Consider the following 17,407-nt stretch of genomic DNA (forward strand, 5'->3'; position numbering starts at 1 on the left):
ACATGAGATCTGTCATCCCTCTATACCAGTTTATGACAGCAAAATCCTGTTTTAATAAAAAAAAAAAAAAACACACATTCTGCATAATTTAGATTGCTTCAGAGAAGCAATTAATGAGAAAAATAGAAAAGACAATATACTATATGACCAATTTGCTTAATTTTGCCATTTTATTCAACAGAATTTGCTTCAAAGAGGGTCTTCATCAATAATAATAATAAAATAATAATAATAATAATAATAATAATAATAATAATAATAATAATAATAATAATAATAATACGTATGTATAACTGTAATTACGTACAAAATTTGTATGAAAATATCTTCCTGTCATTTGTTTAACTCAAAGAGAAGATCAAAGCCAGAGCTCTCTCTCTCTCTCTCTCTCTTCTCTCCCTCTCATCGTCTCTCTCTCTCTCTTCTCTCTCTCTCTCTCTCTCTCTCTCTGTTAGCAGCAGCAGATAAATTTTAATTGATCTAACTTTACAGTCACCGTCTAGAACTGTCAATGCAGATTTCTAAACAATTAACAAACAGCTAAGAGTTGTAATTGTCCGAATAAAAAATATTGTTTGTTCATGGAAAAGAATTTCAGAACAGACAAAGATACTGAATAAAGTTGAGATGACTTCCAAAAATAGATTGGATGGAAGGGGATAAAAAGAGAGAAACTGTAAATGTAATCTTCACACATATATTTTTACCAACCATTTTTTTCTTTTTTTGAGTAATGTATTAAGCTAACTTTTAAATGAAATTACAGTAACTTTAATTTTACTTAAAAGTTAGCATAATACTTGTGGAGCATGATTAGTTTTATTTAGTGTTCTAACTCTAGAAATAAGCATTTACTAGCATTTTTAGAGACCTTGCCAAACTTACCTGAAAATTTGACTTGCGCGAGGGGGTCTGGAACCAAACCTTGCATATGATTGAGGTATTACTGTAGAGTTATATAGAAATATCTGTGTATACTATACATTCTTACATAAGTACTATTCAAAAATAAAATTTTAAAGCCTCTCATTATTGACTCAACAAACTTGAGCATATTTTTTACTTTCCTTAAAAGTTCTTTTTCTTACTTCAACTACAAAATTAATGGAAAGGATATAACTTACCGATAATCCTGAACTGCAGCTAGAGTATCGCCAACTTCACACAAAGCAGATCTTAGGCTCTTGTTCAGTGTCTCAAATTCTCCGTAGTCACTCAAAACTTTTGATAACTCGTCTCCCTTATCTCGAAGCCATTAGTATGAAAAGGAAAAGATTCAATTATTACCTCTATTTTTCAGTATTAAAAAATGGTGAAAGAAATTCTCTGCAAGGAGTGCCACTTACAATGTATACCTTGCATGACAATATGCTTTCTCCCTAATACATTTTCTCTGTTCCCTTTCATTTCTCCTGCCTAGCCGTCCAGCTTCTGTTACTTAACCTTGGGCCAATTTTCATCTCCCAAGAACAGATCCTTTGAGAGGGTACTCGGGATCTTGAAAGGTGATGCAGTGACCTTCGATCACTAATTTATAGCAATTACATAAGAATATTAAAGGTAATGATATTACTTGAAATTATATTTATCATATAAGTAGCCTACACTTTGGAGTGGGCTTCACATTTGCTCTTAACCCTCTTACGCCGACTGGACGTATTTTACGTCGACATTTTTTGTCTCCCGTGTGCCAACTGGAAGTATTTTACGTCGACTTACAAAAGTTTTTTTTTAAATTCGCGGAAAAATACTTATAGGCCTACCAGCCTAAAACTTTTGAATCACGCGCCTTGGGGGATGCTGGGAGTTCACGGATCAAGGTATTGTTTTGTTTACGATCGTTACGCAGGCGAGCAAGCGCAAATTTCTTTCTTGCCGCACTAAAAAGTATCTGTGACACATCTCGGAAATTATTTCGTCACTTCGACATAATTTTTGTACCATTGTAAATTAGCCATTACATGAAGTATTATATATGAAAATGTGCGCATTTTTATGTAGAATACAACAATAAAATACTCATGATTGTAGCTTTTATCAGTTTTGAGATATTTTCATATAAATAACGATAATTGCCAAAATTTCAACCTTCGGTCAACTTTGACTCTACCGATATGGTCGAAAAACGCAATTGTAAGCTAAAACGCTTATATTCTAGTAATATTCAAGCATTTACCTTCATTTTGCAACAAATTGGAAGTCTCTAGCACAATATTTTGATTTATGGTGAATTTATGAAAAAAATAACATTTTCTTTACGTCCGCACGGTAACTCTTCCGAAAAAATCATACGTGCAATTGTGGTAATGTTTGCACCATTTTAAATTAGCTGTTACAGAAAGTTTTATATATGAAAATGTGCGCAATTTCATGTAGAATACAATAAAAAATAATTGAAGGTTGTAGCTTTTCTCATTTTTGAAATATTTGCATATAAATCACGATAAATGGAAAAAAAACCACGTTCGGTCAAATTTGACTCTACCGAAATGGTCGAAAAACGCAATTGTAAGCTAAAACTCTTACATTCTAGTAATATTCAGTCATTTATCTTCATCTTGAAACAAATTTGAAGTCTCTAGCAAAATATTTAGATTTATGGTGAATTTAAAAAAAAATCTTTCCTTCCCTCCGCACGCAGATTCTCCGCCACAAATCTCCGAAATGCGTACGTCCCATTCTCGGAGTATTTGCTCTGTTTCATATTAGGCTTTTCATAGAGTTTTATATATGAAAATGTGTGCAATTTCATGTAGAATAAAACAAAAATATTTGAAGGTTGTAGCTTTTCTTATTTCCGAAATAATTGCATATAAAAAATATATATATACAAAAATACGACATTCTGTCAGCTTTAACTCGTCAGATATGGTCGAAAACTGCAATTGTAAGCTAATACTCTTACAGTATAGTAATATTCAATCATTTGTCTTCCTTTTGAAAGAAATTGGAAGTCTTTAGGACAATATTTAGATTTATGGTGAATTTTTGAAAAAAATATTTGTTTACGTTCGTGCGTTACGAATTCATGCATTATTTTGTGATAATATTTTCTCTGTGTTGCTTTTATCGTTTTACAATCTGTTATATACCAAAATGATCACAATGTAGTGTACATTACAACGAAAAAAAAGTAACTTGTTACCTTTAACCGTTTTGCGCACAGCATGATTTGAATACAATTATATATGAAATTTCGTTTTTGCATTATCATATATCGCATTATTTATACAGGTACTATCCTACTGACAACCAAGTTTGGTTCCGACCCACTGGTTGTAAGTCAGAATGGATGTAAGTCAAACCTTAGAAAGTGGCCAACATACTGGGTAGGGTATACTATCAAACCTTTGCTATATAAGTGCCTACTTAGTACTGTAATGTAATGTACAATCATTATTTCAATCTTTTTACCATAATGTACTTCTACTAATACATTATAATGTACTTCTACTAATACATTTTAATCATTTATGTAATAGTATATATTACGTACAATCAGGCATTGAGTTACAATGGGGTTAGGTTCTTGCTTGCATGTCAGAAGTCGATTCTTACGTAAATTGGTTTGCAATTCAGTCTACAGTACAGTTAATACCAAATGATGCTGCAGATAGGGCAGGGTAACTCAAACTGATGCTGCCTGAGTGATGAGAGTTCTCATGCCTGAGTGATGAGAGTTCTCATGAGATGGCGCAGTGCCAAGTAACTCAATGGTCAACTGTCTGAAGTGAGGTTGTATGTACGAGTGGTCGTATGTCGAGCAGGTTGTAAGTCGGATAGTAGCTGTATATGATAATGATAATTTTTTTCATTTCTGATGGTTGCATACTAAACTTCAGCCAATGACAAAAAAAGGAGCCAAAAATGAACTCTTAATCTTGAAAACTAAGCGCGCTGTGATTTTTTGAAAAAAATATTTTTTCCGCTTCCGCGCTCACTCTGAAACACCTCCGGCACACGGGAGACAATTTTTTTTTACCGCTTTGGCGTAAGAGGGTTAATAATGTAAGCCAAATAATGAGAGAAATGCCATAAAAAAAGTAAAACAGAACAAATAATGCATTGCTTCAAAACATCAAAAGCCATCTGAATTCATAGTAAGCCTTCGTTTACTACGTATATATGAAATGGACAGGCAATCCAACCAAATGCAGAAATGTCCTAAATGTTGTAATTATCAGGATGCAAAACAAGTGTCCCCATAATCCAGTACTGCACTTAAAACTAAGTCATAAAATGCAAGATTGCTTAAAACGCATGAAACCAAACTTTCTGAAATAGAGAGGGCTCGCATGGTGCAATGAAGTGGGTGATGATGGTGAGGTTGATTTATTTCTATTCAAGAAGATTCAGCAATGCCACTATGTATGTATATACTATTGCCTTTTTGTTTGAGAAGGAAACAACTTTCTTGGTCTTATGACCATTTTACAGGTTGAAGATGTTACAAATCTAACCTAGTGCTTTTTACTCCACACAGCCTTCATTCTAACCTGCTAATGGACTATGTGGAGATTCAATGGCTTACACTAAGTGGAGCTCATCCAAACCCGAGTTAAAAAAGGGATTTTGACGTAAGGAAAAATCTATTTCTGGGCGATTGGCTCGTGTCGCCAGCGAAATATCCTTTAATCTATTATTTCTAGGGTAAATGTACTAACACATACCAGAGAATAAATAAAATAAAGAAAAAGGTCAGTGTAACTGACTCGCTCACCCTCCAAGAGGGTGTCGGTATGAACACTAGGCGAGTGAGACCACTACCACGAGCCAAATGCCAATAGAAATCTCCCACTACAAAAACCCTCCATGAGGAGAGCCGACCCACAGAGTGAGCAGCTCGTACTACTACTACTCCATCCCATGCTGCCGACTGCTGCGCCTCTGGTGGCCATCCTTTTCAGTTAGCGCACACGAGTCACACGTGCTATTTTTCTCTCTGTGTTTTTTGTGCCCTTTCGTTGGATTTATCTATAATGGAGCGTGCAGCTATCGCAGCAGCTAAGTTAAGTACTCAGTATTTATGGTTAGTTGCTTTTTTCCGGCCCTGAGTCAGTATTTGCCGTTTTTTAGGTATAAATACGAACTCTGGGTCGGAAGCATGGCAGCATAGTTCTGCCTCGTGGTGGATTCGTTCTTGGTCTCCCATACCTAGAACATCCCCTTGTCTGTGTACGTTCTATATTAATTATCCGTTTTACTTAGGGTACTGTCTACTCAGGTTTGTCATGCATGCATGTCTTTTACCTTATGTAGGCTTCTTCCTTCCAGACCCTAGTCCCGGCTCTTAGTATCGGCCTCTGACTAGCTTTGAGTGGTAGGCTTTCCTTCGGGTTAGTCGTACACTCCTGGAATTTTTTCTCCTACTATATTGTTTTCTTTCTTTTAATTTTATTTATTGTACCATGTATTTTGTTATGGTTAGGTTAGTTAGGCGTCTGGCTTAGCCTAGGTCCTGGCTCATTGAGCCTATTCTACCGCTCATCAGTTCGGTTGCTTCCCTATAGCTTCTCTCTGATCAGCTGGTTTTGGCCCAGTGGGCCTATATGCCACTGCTTTTCAGCTCAGTTGCTTCCCGATAGCATCTCTCTGATCAGTTGGTGTGTCCTAGGCTTAGTTGTCTTGTTTTGGTCTTACCGCCTCGTGGTCACTACGCGATCACGAGACAGCCAGACGCCTGCCCAGTCACTTTCCCCCCTCTCCCGCTCTTCCATAGAGTCGGGGGAGGGTGGGTCGGTCTGCCCATGCTCGCTCCACATACCCGAGCCTGCTTCCCTCTCTCCCTCCAGGCGGAGGGGTCAGGGAGACGGGACAGACCCAGACTGGACTCGACCTCTCCGGCTTCTCGGTCCGGCCGGGTGGTAACGTGGTGGAGGGTACTGGCCTTTCCCCCCATCCGTTGCTTCCTTGTCGCTCCGTGTTCGCTCGAGCCTGTATGTCTTCTCGCTCTTTCCCACCTTACTAGGGCTCCTTTCCTGACCGGAGTCCTGGCATCCAGCGGAAAGGTGTTAGTCCACTCAGTAGAGTGGACCGGAACATACAGTGGGTCCCTGCTAACCTTAACGTATTGCTGAGTTACTACACTCCGCTACGCACTGGACTTGGTCCGGTTCGTTTGAGTTAAGTGTATTTTTAAGTATGATAAGAGAATAGGAGCCCCTGGATCAGAGGAAGGCTGATTAACTGTGATAGTAGAAGTTTTTCATAATTTAGGTAAATAAGCTCTCTTCCTTTTGAAGGTATTAAGAGGAACTCAAAGATCTGAGGCCACATCCAAATATTTTGGAGACAGAGGAGAGGCTGATGAATCACTTTTCTTCAAGTCACTTTTAAAGTTCCAGCAATTCTCACCTAATGACAGTATATTGCTTAAATTGTCTGAAGTATTCAACACAAAGGAAACTTATTTCCTAAGCTATAAATCCTGAACAGATGTCTTAGTTTGAAGTATATGATAATTTGTGACTTACTATTTAACCCTGGATTACTGGATGACTAGTTTTTCTGGAAACCCTTCCAAATCCTAAATTGACTCGCCTTGGTACTAAGCAACATGAAGACTATGTATTATCCTCAGGAAAGGTACAACATAGGTCTCTTGTAGGATACCTGCTGGGTCCTCTTACTGGTGAGACTTTTTCCTGAGGATATAGCAATTGTCCTTTGGGGACAAGTGCTTCAAATATTGAGAACATAAACAGCTTTGATTTTTCTGAACATGAACAGCTCAAGCCCTTAGAGATAAGTGGCTCCAATCATGAGAATGCGAGCTGCTTGGGACCTGGAAAAATCAGGTTTATACAGTTTCACACTACTGAGTTCATAAATACGTAAACAGGCTTACAATCACTTATCCGTAATTCTATGATCTGAAAAGCTCTCAAAATCCAAAGTATTTTGTGGATGGAGGTAACTGTTTGCAAAAGTCAAGGAACACAGCTAAAATTCAAATAATGATAAGAAATTTATTAATGAAGCTTGTTTCGCTCACTACATCTAATTTACTGTATATGGCATGTATTATCACCTTATTGTACAATATAAACATTGAGATCATGACCCATCTGCATTCTGATAGCAATGACATTCTCAAAATTATCAGCCTACTGAATGTACTACTGACATCCTCATTGCCATTATTAGCTAGATGATACATACTTCGGAGATACATTTTCCTTGTAAATGAACAAAGTTGGATTTAAATGTAAAAATTACTCTACTTATAAATGCATTAAATTTTAATTGAAGTAAAGGTGATAATTTCGTCATTTTCAGATGTTACTTTCACCTATTCCAAAACGTTTTGCTGCCTGACCATTATTAATTTCTTCAGCAATAGCTTGCAGCTTAAATCTAGTGGTATACTTTCCTATGTAATTCTTAGTAAATAAACTTAAGTTTATTTACTAAGGTTACCATTGAGAATTGACAAGTTTCAACAAGTTGGCAACTTTAACAAAACTTGTAATAAATGTGCAACAGTTAAGGTAGGTGACATTGGAAAACAGCTGTTTCTTAATTTGGTTGTTTATGTCACCTTCAATTATCCAAAACATCAAGACCACAGACCAAGACCCCAAAGATATGTGATACTGCACAGGACAGTCCCCAGTTATTGGTGGGGATTCTGTTCCAATGGCATGACAATAATAAAAAATCGGCAAGATTTTGTTATCAGCGCCTCTGTTAGTATCGGTGGCAATGCTTGCACAGCCTCAAAAAATGTTGGTGACACTGCTCACACACATAAACAGACTGCAAAAGGGTTTTGGGGTGGGGGAGGCCTAAAGAAGTTTTGAAGGTGGGGGGGGGATGACTGGGCTCCAAGGGAGAGGGGGAGCAGTAAGGCTGTGTAGAGGAACCAACTTAAAGAAGGGGTTGTTTTGGAAGGTGGGTGGAAGTGTCTGGGAGGGGGTGGGGATGCAGTGTAGGATGGGTGAAGAGGGATAGGAAGAGGTCTGACTTGCTAAAGCTTGTTTTGTTTCACGTTGTTACACTTCTGATTTTTTAAATTTATATTTTACACTTCATATTCTCATTTATATTTTTACTATATTTTCTTATTATATTTCTACAACTCAAAAGATAGATACAATCATGTGTATGTGGCAATAAGTATGCACACATTCATTTGTTGGCATAATTGTACTTGCTAAAGCTTAATTTGTTTCATGTTGTTACACTTATGATTTTTATTTTAATCTATATTTCATGCTATTCTCATGTATATTTTTACTGTATTTTCTCAATTTTTATTTTTACAAACCAAAATATAAAAGCATTCATGTATGTAGGGTACGTCCATATGTACGCACTTACTCATTTGCTGGTGTTGGTTAACTTGCAAGAGCTTGTTTTAGTTTATTTTTACATACATATATAACTTTTCCACATTTCATTAAAGGATATGTACATACTGTACTACAACAAGCAATGTTGACCCCTGGTACAGTGGTCCCCCCGTATTTGCGGGGATGCGTACCAGACCCCCATGAATAGTTAGAACCCGCGAATGTTTGGAACCCCTATAAAAACGCTAAAAAAAGCCTATTTTGCTAGTTAAAATTCAAGAAAAACCCACTAAAAATGTTCATACTTGGTTTCTTTAATAGTTTTATCACAAAAAGTGCATTTTATGATGAAATTGATAAAAAAACCAGGAATTTGTGGATATTTCTCATAGAAAAATACCGTGAATGTGCGAATTTTCCGCAAATAATGCAGGGAAACGTTCCCGTGAGAAATCCGTGAATGTGTGAGTCCGCGAATACGGAGAACGCGAATACGGGGGTCCACTGTATTCATAAGATGTGGACCTCAATCCCCACAAATAGCTAAAATCCTAGAATATTTAAAACCCATATAAAAATGCTTAGAACTGTCTTTTTCATAGATCAAACACAAAAAACCTCTAAAATGCTTATACAAGAGTATTTTAATAGTTTTATCAACAAAAGTGCATTTAGTCATGAAAATTATGTGAAAATACAGCAATTAGTATGAAAAATACTGCGAACAGGGGAGAGAGAGAGAGAGAGAGAGAGAGAGAGAGGAGAGAGAGAGAGAGAGAGAGAGAGAAGAGAGAAGAGAGAGAGAGAGAGAGAGATAGAGAGAGAGAGAGAGCAATAATGAAATATCAATATAGTCATAAAACATTCTCTTATGTACTATTATGATATGTATGATAATCATATTTTGAGTCAACTAAACTTGTAATAAAATACTATACAGTAAATCAAGCCATGAAAGCACAAAAAGGGATTTTGACGAAGGAAAAATCTATTTCTGGGCAACGACCTGTGTCGCCCTGTGAAATGGTTCCTTTGATACTATTTCTTAGGTATAAATATTGCTATTCATCCTAGAGAAAAAAGAAACAATATAATGCCAAGATAAATGGCTCACTCACCTCTAATAGAAGTGTCGGTATAGTAAAGGAGCGAGTGGAATCACTACCAGAGGTCCCTTGCCATTTAGCTTCTTCCTTCGACAAAACCCCCAACTACGGGGGAGCCGTGCTACAGCTCCCGGTACCCTCTACTACTACCGTGAGCGCCTCCGACGCCTATGACGTCATTCCTGAAGATAGCCTCCAGCTTGGGGTAAGCTGGGTGAGGACAATCTAACTACAGGGTGGGGTTTCACAGGGCGACACAGGTCGTTGCCCAGAAATAGATTTTTCCTTCGTCAAAATCCCTTTTCTGGGCTTAACCTGTGTCGCCCTGTGAAATAGTACCAGAGAATGCTAAAACACCAAGCTTGAGGGACAGTACAGATAATTAAGAAGGTAAAAACAAACACCTGTAAGGTTAACCCTCTTACGCCGGAGCGGTAAATAAAAAATTGACTCCCGTATGCCGGAGGGGTTTCGGAGTGAGCGCGGAAGCGGAAAAATATTTTTTTCAAAAAATCACAGCGCGCTTAGTTTTCAAGATTAAGAGTTCATTTTTGGCTCCTTTTTTGTCATTGCTTGAAGTTTAGTATGCAACCATCAGAAATGAAAAAAATTATCATTATCATATATAAATAATGCGATATATGATAACGCAAAAACAAAATTTCATATATAATTGTATTCAAATCGTGCTGTGCACAAAACGGTTAAAGGTAACAAGTTACTTTTTTTCGTTGTAATGTACACTAAATTGCGATCATTTTGGTATATAACACATTGTAAAACGATAAAAGCAACACAGAGAAAATATTATCACAAAATGATGCATGAATTCGTAGCGCGCGGACGTAAAAAAATATTTTTTTTTAAATTCACCATAAATCGAAATATTGTTATAGAGACTTGCAAATTGTTTCAAAATGAAGGTAAATGATGGAATATTACGATACTGTAAGAGTTTTAGCTTACAAATGCAGTTTTTGACCATTTCGGACGAGTTAAATTTGACCAAATGTCGAATTTTTGTTTAAAATTTTTTTATATGCAAATATAAAAAAAATGAGAAATGCTACAACCTTCAAATATTTTTTGTTATATTGTGCATGTTTTTGCGCACATTTTCATATATAAAACTCTAAAAAAAGCGTAATATGAAAAGGCACAAATATTAGGAGAATGTGACCTATGCATTTGGGAGATTCGCTGCCGAGAATCGGCGCGCGGACGAAAAATAATTTTTTTTCAAAAATTCACCATAAATCAAAATATTGTTTTAGAGACTTGCAATTTGTTTTAAAGTGAAGATAAATGATTGAATATTACTAGACTGTAAGATTTTTATGTTACAAATGCGTTATCCGACCATTTCGGTTGAGTCATAGTTGACCGATTGTAATTTTTTCCTACTTATCGTACTTTATATGCAAATATTTCAAAAATGAGAAATGCTACAACCTTCAAATATTTTTTGTTATATTGTGCATGATATTGAGCACATTTTCATATATAAAACTCTAAAAAAAGCGTAATATGAAAAGGCACAAATATTATGAGAATGTGACCTATGCATTTCGGAGATTTTCGGCCAAGAATCGGCGCGCGGAGGGAATAAATTTTTTTTTCCCAAAAATTCACCATAAATCGAGATATTGTTCTAGAGACTTGCAATTTATTTATTTTAAAGTGAAGATAAATGATTGAATATTACTAGACTGTAAGATTTTTATGTTACAAATGCGTTTTTCGACCATTTTGGTTGAGTCAAAGTTGACCGATCGTAGTTTTTTTCCTATTTATCGTACTTTATATGCAAATATTTCAAAAATGAGAAATGCTACAACCTTCAAATATTTTTTGTCATATTGTGCATGATTTTGGGCACATTTTCCATACATAAAACTCTAAAAAAAGCGTAATATGAAAAGGCACAAATATTAGGAGAATGTGACCTACGCATTTCGGAGATTTTCGGCCGAGAATCGGCGCGCGGACGGAATAAAATTTTTTTTTTCAAAAATTCACCATAAATCGAGATATTGTTCTAGAGACTTGCAATTTGTTTTAAAGTGAAGATAATGATTGAATATTACTATACTGTAAGTAATTTGCTTACCCCCCCCCACAAAAAAAACTATATATATATATCTATATCATATATATATATATATATATATATATATATATATATATATATATATATATCTATATATATATATATACAATATATATATATATATATATATATATAATATATATATATATATATATATTATATATATTATATTTTAAATTTTAAATATAAAATATATTTATTACATTTTTCGATTCTGGTACCAAAACATAAATAAAAGGAATGCAGGTGACACTTCTCTTTTCGCATACAATGAAATGTCTTATTATTTTATCATGCATAGATACGGATATATAAAAAATTGTAATAAATATAAAAATAAATATAAAATAAATGCAGAATACTCACGTAATCTACTCTTCGTCTCCTGTTTTCTCTTCTTCTTTCTTGTTTTCCCTCCCTCCCCCATTGAAGAGTCTTGCATTTTTTTCCACTCGACATGACGAGGTACAGGTGGAGGAGGGAGACGCGCGCCCTTACTGCTGATGGACCCGGCGCCCTGTGCGCCCTCCGCTGTCGGTTTAGGGGGCGCGCTCCAATACGTGACCTTAGTGTGGTATTTTTGGTCACACTCCCCTATCCTGCAAAGAGCAACTTTGCAGAGATGACAGAAAAAACCCGGGTGTGTCTCTCCTTCTGCCATTCATATGGCACACCCGGCACCGTTTCTGCCTTCGCCCTTCTAAGGCCTCCAGTATGTGATCCCCTGGCTGCAGCCGACACACAGGGTCCAATACCCGACGAGAAGCGGTGATGGCGGGGCCGGCTGCAAGAGGGGCGTCGTCAGCAGGGGCGGCGGCAGCAGGGGCGGCAGCAGCAGGGGCGGCAGCAGCAGGGGCGTCGTCAGCAGGGGCGGCGGCAGGTCGACCGAAGTTGGCCCTCCTATCTGCCCTTTCCGCTAGGGGCAGATCTGCAGCTCGGGGCAGGGGGTCAGTTTATGGAAGGCCACTCATCGGGATCGAAGTTGATGAGGGCATTCCCGGCTTCCTCTAGGAACTGTAAGTGGGTCAACCTCGGAAGATTGTCACCGCGGTACCCACAGTACAGTATGTAGGCATTTTGGAGGGCCAACTGAAGGATGATTTGAGGAGCTTCTGTGTCCACCTTCTGGTTCTCCTGGCGAAGGGATAATACTGGATGAGCTGATCAAAGAGATCAACTCCTCCCATGTGCCTGTTGTAGCGCCCAATGATGGTAGGCCGCTCGATACGAAACTCCTCAAACACAACTCGGCCCTGTCGACGTGTCTTCTTCCGCTGTACGATCTCTTCTTGGATGGGTTCATGACTCGTCGTAATCATGGGGACGAGTCGGACACCCTTCCAACAGATGACGAAGACAGCGCCCTTCCGCCGCCACTCTGTCTCTCCTCTTCCCAGGTGTTGCGATGACTAGCGAACCTCTTGAGGACTTCGGGCCCCACGCACCAACCGAAGGGTACCACTGACGTGCACACCACTTCATACAGTTCCTGGGCTAGGATACCGAGGATAATAATTATCCATAAACAGGTGATTCTCCCTGGTTACGGAAACGTCCCACAAGACTGAATACAGTGTCACGCAGCATGGAGAAGACCCCGGAATACACTGAAAAGTCCACGACGTATCCAGTGTTGGCCTCGGTAATAAGAAAGAATTTCACACCATATTTCTTCGGCTTCTTGGGGTTATACACTTTTATACTAAGACGTCCTTTGTAAGGCATCATCCCCTCATCCAAAGACAGGTTCTTTCCAGGAATCACGAAGATTTTCTACACCGATCACGGATATAATCCAACACTGGGCGCACTAAAATGAGGCGATCACTGTTATTCCGGGGTATGGCCCTTCGGTTGAAGGCGTTGAAGTACCTGTCCAACGCCAGGAAATTATCACGGGACATAACGCCAGGCACATTGGGCATACATAAAAAATAATTCCTCCTCCAATATTGCCTGACGTCGGAAGCAGGTGTCATACCAAAATAAATGTGAGCCCCAAAAATGCGCCATGTCAATGAGGTTGCAACCCGCCAGTATACGACAAGGTCGTCCTTAGTTCATACCGGCAGTACCGAGCGTAGTCCACCGTCTCGTGTACCAGGTATTCCAGCAATTCCCGCGTAAGGAAAAGCTGGATGAACCCCAAAACAGTCAGGGGTACTGGTACGGTGAGCCCAGGGGTTGCCGTGAAGGGGTGCATGTTAGGGGGGGTGGGGTCCTCCGTCCACCCCTCGTCACTCTCCGACGACCGACCTTCACCTTGGCTGGCGCGACGAGCCGACCTTCTACGTGCTCGTGCGGGTGCGGGCACGATATTGCACTCTACCCTCCCCCGTTGGCCCATCACCCTCACTTAGGCCTTCACTTTCTGTATCGTCCTCTGCGATAAAACTAGACCCCATATCCCCATCCTCCCCCTCCTCAGATTCCCCCTCGTAAGCACTGAAGCCACTGAATTCGAGCTCACTTTCGGGATGTGAGCCTCGAACGGACATTGGGGGCATATATTCATCCTCACTTTCATCGGGACTGATGTCCTCATCACTCGATGACCATCCGCCATCAAAATGAGGACTTGCGACATGTTCCCGATCAAGCTCCGAAAGATATTCATCTATGTCCCTTGGTTGGAGGCCTCCCAAATGCCTACGAATGCCCCTAAGGACGACCACATGCTTCCTAAGGGCAACCAAAGGCATACGCTGTGTTCCTGAAACACTTTCAGCCACACGTGGCCGCACAGAACGGCCTTGAGGCGCGGGGTCATGCTGGGTGCTTGGCCCCTCGCCAGCATCCAGGTCCAAAACTCTCCTTACACGATCCCTTCCGACGGGTAAAACGCGCCTTTCGCGGTTCACACGTCGTTGAGGCATCTCTATGAATGTCCTGTAGCAACACAAATGCTCAAAGTCTCGCACAAGTCCAGAAAAACACGCTTCTGACGAAAGATCGCTCTCGGACGATGCGCCACTGATGCTGGCTGGAGTGAGAAGAAGGGATATCGTGCATGCGCACTTGGGTCACGCTTCAAAACAAAACAAGGCCTTGATCCGTGAATTCCCAACATCCCCCAAGGCGCGTGATTCAAAAGTTTTAGGCTGGTAGGCCTATAAGTAAACTTTTGTAAGTCGACGTAAAATACGTCCAGTCAGCACACGAGAGACAAAAAATGTCGACGTAAAATACGTCCAGTCGGCGTAAGAGGGTTAATAGTATAATGATCAACTTAAATTACAGTCTTACAATTAAAAGTTAATAGTATGAACCCTTAAACATGGGTTAGAGCTTAAAATTAATTAGCCTACCAAACAAGCAAAATATATACAGGGTAGGCATAAGACAGGATAACAAGTTGACTTATACATAAACAATGGAACTGAATCCCAAACGAGAATGATGAACATAACAGCAATACTCAAGGTAACACAATTACATAGAGGCGACTAAACTAAGTAAGGGTGCAATGGGGCAGGCAGAAGGGAAGGCTACAAGAAAGTTATAAGAATTATTAAGAGTCAGGAGAAACTGTTTCCAGCTGCCACTGCTGGAAATTTGAGGGCTTCCAAGGGTTTTAGGTAGTGTCGTTTGAAAACTGTCGGAGATTTCCAGCCTGTATATTTCTTAAGATCGTCAAAATTCATATGTTGGAAATAGTTAATTGATGTGGCCACTGCCCTAACATCGTGGGCCCGAGGAAAGGACTCTGGGTTGGCCTGTTTAATGAAGTATAAAATTTGTTGCCTGATCCCTTTTAGGGAGATTGTACCACCTTCCTTCCTAATGAACAATGGACCTGAAGATTTCAGAGTTGATCTACCTAAGTAGGCTCTTAATGAGTTGACAGGACAAAGAGAGATGTCTTGAGGTAGTGATAGGATTTTCCACGAGGACCATCTGTCCTGTGGATCTTCATTTTTGGCTAGAAAGTGGCGATCTGGGGATAAGAGGACCTCCCCTGAGGGGAGGAACTCAATGTGACCCGGTTCCCTTGATAAGGCTGACAGTTCTGATATTCTAGCTCCTGAGGCTAAACTTAGTAAAAATAGGGTTTTCCTCAGGAGAGATATATAATTGCAAGAGACATTGTTAATGTCCGAGGCCAGTTTGAGGACATCATTTAAAAACCAAGAGACTGATTTAGGTCTCGTTGATGGTCTTAATCTAGCACAAGCTTCTGGTATGGAGGTAAAATACGAATCCGTAAGATCTATGCTAAAACCAAACTGGAAGATCTTCTTGAGAGCTGATTTGGTCGTAGTGATAGTGCTTGCTGCTAAACCTTTCTCAAACAATGATCTGAAGAAAGTTATGGCTAGGTTCATTGTCATGACTTGAGAGTTTGAATCCTTAAGGAACTCTGCTAGTTTCTTAACAGATGAGTCATATTGACGCAGGGTAGATTCCCTTTTATCTGATTCCAAGAATGAAATATTCTGGGGATCAATTTCTGCATTCCTCATAGCTGTGAATTTCAGAAAATCCATAAAGTTAGGGTTTTCTGAATTCTTGAGGAAGCGGACACAGTCTGAGTTTGCACTAACTGGGTTAGTTTGGGGTTGGGAATCTGTAGGGGCCGGAGTCTCAACTCTAGAAGTAGAGGGAACCAATTGCTCTTCGGGCCAGTTGGGGGCTACTAGAGCTACTTGGCCTTTGAATGTCCTGAGTTTGTTTAAAACTTTCAGGAGAAGGTTCACCGGAGGGAAGAGATAAATCTTCTTCCATGTGTTCCAATCGAGGATCATTGCGTCTGTAGCATATGCTAGAGGATCGAGGTTGGGTGCCACGTAACAAGGGAGTTTGTGGTTTGACTCCGTGGCAAAGAGATCTACTTGAAGTCCCGGGACTTGTAGACTGATCCAATTGAACGAATTCCTGTCCAGTGTCCACTCCGATTCCAACGGAACGGAGTGAGATAGAGCGTCTGCTACTACGTTCTTGACCCCTGCCAAGTGAGTGGCTGACAGGTGCCATTTGTTCTTGTTTGCCAGAGAGAAGATGGCTATCATGACGTGGTTCAAGTGGCTTGACTTGGATCCGCCCCTGTTGATGCAGTGTACCACCACTGCACTGTCCAGAACTAGTTTGAAATGTGAGTTCTTGGGTGGTCGGAGTAGTTTCAGTGTGAGAAACACTGCCATGGCTTCCAGTACATTGATATGTAGCTGACGGAATGTTAAAGACCAAGTTCCTTGAACTTTTTCGTGCTGAGAGTATCCTCCCCATCCTGTTAGTGAGGCGTCCGTGTGGATCGCTAATGATGGAGGAGGAAATTGTAGGGGAATTGCTTTTGATAGATTCTTTGTCTCCGTCCAGGGGCGGAGACGTTTTCGTAAGATCGCCGGGATAGAGGCTAGTTTGTCCCGTGATCTGCAATTCGCTTTATTGCCATACTCTGTTTATATCCTTGAGTTTGGCTCTTAGCAGAACGTCTGTGACTGATGCAAACTGGAGTGAACCCAGGATCCTCTCCTGGCACCTCCGGGATGTTTGTTGTTGTTTGAGAAATTGCTTTGTAGCTCTTGCTATTTCTTTCCTTTTCAACGATGGAATCGATAGAGTGTGTGATTGCAAGTCCCACTGAAGGCCTAACCACTGGAATTGGGATTCCGGTGTTAGTCTGGACTTGGTTTTGTTTATTTGGAAACCTAAATGTTCCAGAAATTTGATCACTTTGGCCGTTGCTTCTTTGCATTCTTTGGGGTTCTTTGCCCAAATAAGCCAATCGTCCAGATAAGCCACTAGCATTATTCCCTGTTTCCTTAGCTCTTGCACTTCTGCTTCCGCCAATTTGGTGAAAATCCTGGGGGCTATGTTGAGCCAGAATGGCATTACTTTGAAGGAGTAGGATCTGTTTCCTAGTTTGAAGCCTAGGAATGGACGGAAGTGTCTGGCTA

General features: G+C 39.8%; 1 protein-coding gene across 4 annotated transcripts in view; it reads right to left on the minus strand.

The window, feature by feature from the left end:
* LOC135196912 (CBY1-interacting BAR domain-containing protein 1-like) overlaps positions 1-17,407 on the minus strand; it is a 206,939-nt gene that overhangs the window by 156,112 nt on the left and 33,420 nt on the right. For all 4 annotated transcript variants that reach the window (XM_064223735.1, XM_064223733.1, XM_064223732.1 and 1 more), the window contains exon 3: positions 1,125-1,252. In XM_064223735.1, coding sequence (XP_064079805.1) covers positions 1,125-1,252 — 128 coding nt within the window. The remainder of the gene's footprint in view (positions 1-1,124; positions 1,253-17,407) is intronic.

This window comes from Macrobrachium nipponense, chromosome 18 (assembly GCF_015104395.2).
Source record: "Macrobrachium nipponense isolate FS-2020 chromosome 18, ASM1510439v2, whole genome shotgun sequence".
NCBI lineage: Eukaryota > Metazoa > Arthropoda > Malacostraca > Decapoda > Palaemonidae > Macrobrachium > Macrobrachium nipponense.